Below are 8525 nucleotides of genomic sequence, written 5' to 3'. Positions count from 1 at the left end.
CCAGCGTTGCTTAGGAAGCCGAGGCATCTGACTTTGAGGTGGGGAGTCCAGCGGTCAGCCCTCCAGTTACCCAGGACAAATTTCAGCCGTTGTGGATCTACCATCTTCACCTTCCCCTCCTTTTCTTCCTTGTACCTGTGTATTTTAAGGAGCCAGGTTTGTTCCCCTGGTTTCTAAAGGCCAGGCAAGCCAGGGAAACTTAATTCCTTTGGCTGGGTAGCGGCAGGGAGAGAGGCACAGAGAGGAGGGGTCATTTTAAAGAGCACCCAAGCGCAAACTCCAGTCTCTTTTGCTCACTGTGACAGCAAAGGGTCACACTGGAAACCGCAAGCTGGGATTTGCCAAGTGGCCTCTCATTTCTCTCTCCCTCTTAGTTTTACTACTTTTCCTCTCCTTTTGTCTTCTCATTTTTCCTAGGAAGAGGCATTTGCATTGACAACTTCTTGGACAGCCCTGGGACAACATTTTTCTGAGGAGGGTAAGGGATTTTAACTCCTGATTTGATAGTGCTTAGAAGACAAAATTGTAAAGGGGGGAAGGTTGTTTGTTTGAACGTATTGTTTTGGATCCTGGAGTATCCTTTGGCATGAGTTGTTCTTAAGCTGAAATAAATTAGGTAAAGGCAAAAGGCTATAGAAAACCAAATCACTCAGGGTTTTCAAAGTTCAGTAACTTTGATTTATTTCAGGATTGTCCGATTTGTTTCACTGGTTTTGCATTTCCTTTCACTTATGTGCTTATACAGTAAACAAGCTAGGGAAACTTCTGTTGAAAAAGTGTCTTTCAGGAAAAAATTTAGAGTGGACATTTTTTAACAAACAGCTTAAAATTTTGTGTTTAAATGAGCTTTATATTAACCTTAGTGCATTTAGTTTCAGACATGCGCATTAAGTGGCACATGTATGAAAATTTGTAAAAGTTATGGGTCTCTAAAATATTTAGACCCCAAAATATGATTGCCAAAAGAATATTCCCTAGCCAGCTGTAAAGTTGTGGCTCTAAGTATAAAAAGCTATAAATATGTGGCTAACAGAAAAACACATCCAAAAGTTTTGTTTTGTTTTTATTCTCAGTGAACAAATTCACATTACACTTGCAATAGCATAGTTTTATTGCAAAAAATTGTGCTAACCAACAACGTATGCTCAGAAGAGTAGGTACACCTTCAGCTGAACCTATCTTAAAATGGCAAGCTGTTGGGCCGTTGCTATTCCTGGAGGTGACTCTGATAGATCTCAACAGATGCAGCTCCTGGAATGCAGCCACCGCGGGGGGGACAGGCAGCAGCTGACCACCGCGCTGGCACAGCCACGTTCAGGATCGCAGCTCGCGCCAGCATGCAGTGACACTGACGCTTGCAGCACACATGGCCTTCCCCCTCTCCTGCTCTGCTCATAATCATCATCCCTCAGGGGAAAAAAAATCCTAGTACTCACAGGCAGCAACCATTCCTTTCTATAATTATAACATTGTTTTGTTATATGCTATACGCTTAAAGAAAAAATGATGTGATGAGGTTGTAGATTGAAATATTAATGGAGATTTATTTCTTAATTTGAACTACTAAATAATCCAGTTTTTTGTTTTGTCATTAAATAATATTTCTCCATGTTCGATCTTTTATGAACACAGGGATCACAAAGAAAATTAGCTGCTGTAATTGTTTTAAAATAAAGGATATACTGAAGATTAGTGCTATATCCGAACAATGCTGCTCTCAGCAATTCTGCTTTTAACTGTAGTTTCCAGGATCGGTGCTTTCCTTCTGGTATATTTACATATATATATATATTTTTTTTTACATAGCTCCTTTGAGGATTACTTAAGGGCCAACTAACAGTGCATTTGACAAAAGCTTGGCTCTTCATTTCAGCAAGGGTTGGAACTTGCCTAGAGCTGATATGTATAATTCAAGCATCCATTCTAACAAAACTGTATGGAAATAATTATTTCCTTCACACATAAAGAATGTGTTTAAAATAACACGTTCTGCTAGAGTTTGCACAAAAGCTTTTTCAAGGAAAAGTTAGACATCCCCTCTCTCTCTTAAATCTCCTCAAAATCCTAAAAGTAAGATTATAATAATTTCAAATTATTGATATGGAAAAGCAAGCAAAGTGTGCTATGAATAGAAGGTATTTGTGAATCTGACATGGGAAATAGAATATTTTAAGTCTAATAAATCTAAAGTTACAAACCTGGAAGCAATTTTGATCAGATCCTAAATCTAAAATCAACATAACATCATACCTAAAATTCACTTTCTCCTTTATGTTTTATACTGCTAATTTTTAAAAGACTTTCTCCCACTATTAATATTTCCTGGTCAAATTTTGAAAATTTTGAATTAACTTASCTGTAAATCCGTACTCGCCCTGGAGTAAGGATGAACAGGGTAGGGGCCCATATCTTTCTGATACTTCAGAGTAATGAATTCAGATCTAGATCCTGAATGACTTTAAAATATTTTTACAAAATTTTGCACTCTGACAATCTCATTTAATGTTTAGAAAGGGAAGTTAACTCTTTGAATGTCTTGAGAACAGGGGAGCATGATTTTTATAATCTTATTTTTTTTAAAAAAAGGAATTACTTTTAGGTGTATTATTCATAATTGGGTATCCATTGTAATTAATAAACAGCAACACTCCAGTCTAAGCCAATATAACTGTTCTTAGGAAGATACATTATATCATGTGTTTTGTTCTTATATGTTGACAAAGTTTAGATTTGTTGCATAATCAGTCAGATATTACATTTTGCTACTGCAATGTAGTTCTAAACTTTTTCATTGTATTTTTAGCAAGCTCTTGGCTGTAATAGTTCATTGCAGTCATGGCACCTAAGAAGAAGAATGTGAAAAAGAACAAAGCAGATATCAATGAAATGACTATCATTGTGGAGGATGGCCCCCTAAGTAAACTAAATGGCTTGAATGGACTCTTAGAGGGAGGAAATGGTTTCAGCTGCATCTCATCTGAAGTTTCCGACTCATCATATAGCCCAAATCTCTTGGAAGGTCTAAGCAGAATGAGACAAGAAAATTTTCTTTGTGACTTGACTATCAGTACCAAAACCAAATCTTTCAGTGTTCACAAGGTAGTGATGGCTTCAAGCAGTGACTACTTTCACAGCATCTTAAAAAAAGATCCAAGCACACACAGAGTAGACCTCAATGATGTATCCCCATTGGGTCTAGCTACTGTTATCACCTATGCTTATACCGGAAAACTTACTCTCTCACTTTATACAATAGGTAGTATTATTTCCACAGCAATCTATCTTCAAATTCACACTCTTGTAAAGATGTGCTGTGATTTTCTAATCCAAGAAATCAGTGTTGAGAATTGTATGTACATTGCCAATATTGCAGAAACATATGGACTAAAAACAACCAAAGAAGCAGCACACAAATTTATTAGAGACAACTTCATTGAATTTTCAGAAACAGATCAGTTCTTAAAACTTACTTTTGATCAGATTAATGAACTTCTTGCAGATGATGACTTGCAGTTGCCATCTGAAATTGTTGCATTCCAGATTGCAATAAAATGGCTAGAATTTGACCAAAAAAGAGTAAAGTTTGCTGCAGATCTTTTAGGTAACATCCGCTTTGGTACCATCTCAGCTCAAGACCTCGTCAATTATGTTCAAACTGTACCGAGAATGATGCAAGATGCAGACTGCCATAAACTTCTAGTGGATGCCATGAATTATCATTTGCTTCCCTATCATCAGAATACGTTGCAATCCAGAAGAACAAGGATTCGGGGAGGTTTCAGAGTGTTAGTTACTGTTGGGGGACGCCCTGCACTAACAGAAAAGTCTCTTAGCAGAGACATCTTATACAGAGATCCTGAAAATGGATGGAAGAAGCTTAGTGAAATGCCTGCTAAAAGTTTTAATCAGTGTGTGACAGTGATGGATGGATTTCTGTATGTGGCCGGTGGGGAAGATCAGAACGATGCCAGGAACCAAGCCAAGCATGCAGTCAGCAATTTCTGCAGGTAACCAATTATTTATAAGGGATGGAGAGATTGATTCCCCACAGTGCAGGGAGATAGACCAAGCTGGATTGTGAAGTGCAGCATGAACAGTCCAAGCATATAGAAGGGGGACAGAGTAGGGGGAGGTATGGATGCTATTCTGTATTAAAGTTTGAATGAGCAGTAATATACAACTAAAGTCATGYAAAAACTCCGCCATGGTTACAAATGCACAATGAGAAGTGAGGAAGATAGATTGAGAAAATTTACACCAAGTGGAGGAAATAAATAACACCTGTTCAAATATTAAAATTATGGGAGGCTCTAAGGTAGCATTAAAATGCACAAAATCAAACAAGGTGAGACTTTCTGAATTTCAGGAGCTGCTGATGCATCACAGAAAATTCTGAAAAATAGTCCTTAGGTGTTATAATCTTGCCTTTCTTCTGCACCATCCACCATACTTTCACCAGCTCTTGTACTGCATTTCATTTCCTGTAGGTTTTTTATTTCTCAAGAGTAGGAAACAATGTCATGGTTTCCTGAAGGCTGTTTTTTTTTTTCTTCTGCAATGGCTCCAAATAATCCCTAGTTCCTGTAATATTGCAGTTCCCATCTACTGTCATCCAAGAACTTCACTGGTGATAGCAAGGCTAGAAGAGGGTCAGTCAAGGTACTACTTACTGTATGTTAGGCTATGGGAAACTTCTACTAGTTTTTAAATAGTTTTGCCTGAAAGCTGGTGGCACACAATAGCTTGAAGAAAAGGCTGGAGGTGAGAAAACTCAGCTTTTTATCTATTAACAGACAATGAAAAGGCAATGCCAATGTGCAGCTATAGTCCTACCAATGTTTCCTCTTCTGCTCTCAGAAGAAACATTCAGATAACCTCTCCTGAAGAGATCAATGAACTTATGAAGTTGATGAATAAGGAATGTTCTCTAGATCATTTTTATTGTGTAATCTAATTTGTCAGAAGAATACATCATGCAAATGAGATTACTTTGCTGCTCTCCAAACCTTCTGCCTTAAGGCTATGCCTCGCCTTCTCATAAGGCTTCTCAAAAAGCTCATAAAGTGTTCAGTCCATGCCTTGGTTGTGTGAATGATGAAGGGATGTTTATGGTCAGGCAAGTGTTTGTCTGCATGGGTTCTGCTCTCTATTCTGCCATTAACCTTGGGCAAGTCAGCTTTCAGAGCTGACAGATAACAATACTGTATGTAAGCTAACATGGTCTTTTTCTCATATGATTCTCTAGTCCCCTCACCATGCAATAGAAGAAATTTATGGGCCTAATTATGTACCTCACTCACAATCTTATCCTAAGGAATCATAATTTTCTATTTGCTACCTTAAAGTTGCTCATTTGAATGTCATGGGCAGAGAATGTTATTTCAGACAGATATGATATTAGGAAATAAAGATGTTGTTTCCACATAAATCCAATTTGATATGAATGACAGGGAAAGAAAAACACCTAACATTTAAAAAGTATGCAAGTATAAATCACCACCTAACAGTTTTTAAAACTCTTTGAATAAATTTTGACATCTTTGTTTTTGTAGGCCTTTTGTAGGCATAAATTGTAAAAAAGTTTATAATTTTTCATTGAATGTTAAAAGAATCACTTCCCATTCTGTGGAGGTTCCTGTACAAAACCAAATTACAGGAATAAGTCAGATTTGCCTTATTGAAATAATATTGGTTTGGAATGATATAAACACATTTTTTAAAAATCAAAAACTATATTATTCAGAAATTTAAACAGGAATACCAGTTTAATTCCATGCAGTTCTAAAGGGCTAGATAAATAACTAAAATAAAATAGTGATTTGGAAATTTCACAGCTGCAGCAACAGGGGAACAGATGTAGGATTGTAGAATTTACCATAGCAATATTTGAGACAGTTACCCTCTTTTTTTAATGCTTTCAGATATGATCCTCGTTTCAACACATGGATTCACCTGGCAAATATGAATCAGAAGCGTACCCACTTTAGCCTGAATGTATTCAATGGCCTCCTTTTTGCAGTGGGTGGTCGCAACTCCGAGGGGTGTCTCTCCTCAGTTGAATGCTATGTACCTGCAACTAATCAGTGGCAAATGAAGGCACCTCTGGAGGTGCCAAGGTGCTGCCATGCTAGTGCAGTGGTAGATGGTAGGATCCTGGTCACAGGAGGTTACATAAATAATGCTTATTCTCGTTCAGTGTGTATGTATGACCCCTCTAATGATAACTGGCAGGATAAGTCCAGCCTTAGCACTCCAAGGGGATGGCACTGTGCTATATCCCTTTTGGAGAGGGTCTATGTCATGGGTGGCTCGCAACTGGGAGGGCGAGGGGAAAGGGTGGATGTTCTCCCCGTGGAGTGCTACAGTCCTTACACAGGGCAATGGAGTTACGTTGCACCCCTCCAAACTGGAGTTAGTACAGCAGGGGCCTCAACACTTAATGGGAAAATTTACTTAGTGGGAGGCTGGAATGAAATAGAGAAGAAATATAAGAAGTGCATTCAGTGCTATAACCCAGATCTCAATGAATGGGCAGAGGAAGATGAGCTGCCTGAAGCCACTGTGGGAGTATCTTGTTGTACAATATCCATGCCCAACAACAAAACAAGGGAGTCCAGGGCTAGCTCGGTCTCTTCTGTGCCAGTCAGTATTTAAATACTGGTCTAACCAGAAATAACGAAAGATTTTTACCTGCACAGCAGTATAATTAACCCTTTAAGTAGCATTTTTGTGCTTATATGGAAAAAAAAAATTGGCATTGCAACAGTTTTAACAATGCAAATTGGCCAGTTTTCATGATCTTTAATACAGGTGGTGTGAAACAGCATATTAGAGATAAGATGAATTTTATTAGCAGGAACAAAGAGTTATGTAATAGGTGTTTCATTCTGTTCCTGGTTTTGCCACTGACTCACTGTGTTATCTGTGGCATATCATTTAATTTCTTTGTGCCTTTGTTTCCTTACCTGTAAAATAGAGATGAAACTTGCTTCAGAGGGTTGTTGTGAGGCTTTTTTAATACTGAGTTTTAAATGCTTTCAGAACTCAAAGTGAAAGTCAAATATTACTAATAATAAATCTCAACATACTTTAGAAATGTGCCATGTCATCATAAAATTGGTCAGTTTTGTTCTTTTTTAGGCATTTTCTATTTTGAGAAAGGCATTTAAAAAAAAGCTTTTGTATATAGCATATATATACATTCCCTTTGGGGTAGTGATATTCACAGAAAATTTTTCAAAACATGTTCTCCTTAAGAAGTTAGAAAGAGGCACCTATTGTCTGCAATGAAACCCTTTAATTCTTATACCTAATGCTATGACATGGCTTTCAAGAGCTAAATCCACAAAATATATTAGCTCCTCTAACCATTATGGGCCAGCCCCAAGGACCTGCCTTCAGTGCCAGGTTGCTCTCCAAACCTCCACGTATACGCCAAGGAGCAGACCACAACCCCATCCTCCTCCACAGTCCAGGGAGACTCTCCTGTCACTCCAGAGGAGAGGCAAGAAGGCCACTCAGTGTATCTCCTCCTGTTCCTACACTTCCTGTATATGTAGGCATGTACCTTCAGGTTACGTTCTCTCCTCTGAGAAGGCCCTCACCAACGCAAGGAGCCAGGAGCTGCCACAGCAGGGGGAAAATCTGGAAGCCAAGTGCATGCCAGGAGGCACCAAGGGCTAATGGTGTCCAAGCGCAGAGAAGATGTGCAGGATAACTTTCCTACTCAGTATTTATTCAGACAAATTTCCAGTGGAGTCAGGAACAAAGGCTGAATAAAGACTGCAGGATCTGGCTTTAAGAATAGAGTAGTTGGATAGAAAACAGTAACTCGTGGGAAAACTGGGTGAAATAGAAGACACTTTCCTTAAAAATAACAAAGAGATATTTTAACACCTTTCTTACCAGATATAGACACAACATGACCCAAACTAAACTTTTCCTGGACAAACCACTATGTACCTCCTTTTGAAGCCTTCATTGCAGCCTTCTTTATTATCTGAGGAGGGCTTATTCACTTTTTTCCAAAGACTAATGCTGGACCTGTTGAGGTCTGTGAAGTTTTCCCATTGATTAGAGTTGAGCCTTTCCTCRTCTCAGATTATCTTCTAAGATTTTTTTTCTTAATTTCAGCACATAGTGGGGGAATTAATCATGAAAACTAATCCTATTCCCTTAGCCAAAGGCATATGCATCCCATCATGTCCCCTGAGAGTTTGATACCAAATGTTTGCCATCAGTAAAGAATGTCTACACCCTTCTGTCTGGGAAGGAAAGAAACAATAAAAGGAACTAAAATTACTTAATACAACCCAAATGGTAGAAATTCACTCTTCTTAACCAATTCATAGAGCCTTCGCATGCAGTTTCTTCACATTATAATTGACACCTTCAAGCTACAGTGCCAACTAGAAAGCATATGAATAGCAGTGTTTACAAGGCAGCCAAATTTTTATCTCATTTGCAAAAGGGGAACTCTATAGAATTGTCCCTAAGTGTAGACATTGTTGAAGCAAACGTTTATA

General features: G+C 38.3%; 1 protein-coding gene across 1 annotated transcript; it reads left to right on the top strand.

Moving 5' to 3' along the window:
• The first annotated feature begins 298 nt into the window (after positions 1-298).
• KLHL31 (kelch like family member 31) lies at positions 299-6744 on the top strand. The gene is made up of 3 exons (XM_026086201.1): positions 299-478; positions 2804-4007; positions 5922-6744. Exons 2-3 carry the CDS (start codon positions 2836-2838, stop codon positions 6652-6654), a joined length of 1905 nt encoding a protein of 634 aa, XP_025941986.1. The 5' UTR covers positions 299-478; positions 2804-2835; the 3' UTR covers positions 6655-6744.
• Positions 6745-8525: the final 1781 nt, after the last annotated feature.

This window comes from Apteryx rowi, unplaced genomic scaffold (genome assembly GCF_003343035.1).
Source record: "Apteryx rowi isolate R43461 unplaced genomic scaffold, aptRow1 scaffold_685, whole genome shotgun sequence".
Classification (NCBI taxonomy): domain Eukaryota; kingdom Metazoa; phylum Chordata; class Aves; order Apterygiformes; family Apterygidae; genus Apteryx; species Apteryx rowi.
Note: the sequence above shows the minus strand (reverse complement) of the source record. Positions and strands in the feature narration are given on the sequence as shown.

Bases quoted from the DNA above. Each gene is read 5' to 3' on its own strand.
- KLHL31 (XM_026086201.1), top strand. From the start codon at position 2,836: ATGGCACCTAAGAAGAAGAATGTGAAAAAGAACAAAGCAGATATCAAT. The intron at 4,008-5,921 runs GTAACCAATTAT...TAATGCTTTCAG, and splicing joins GCAGTCAGCAATTTCTGCAG to ATATGATCCTCGTTTCAACA.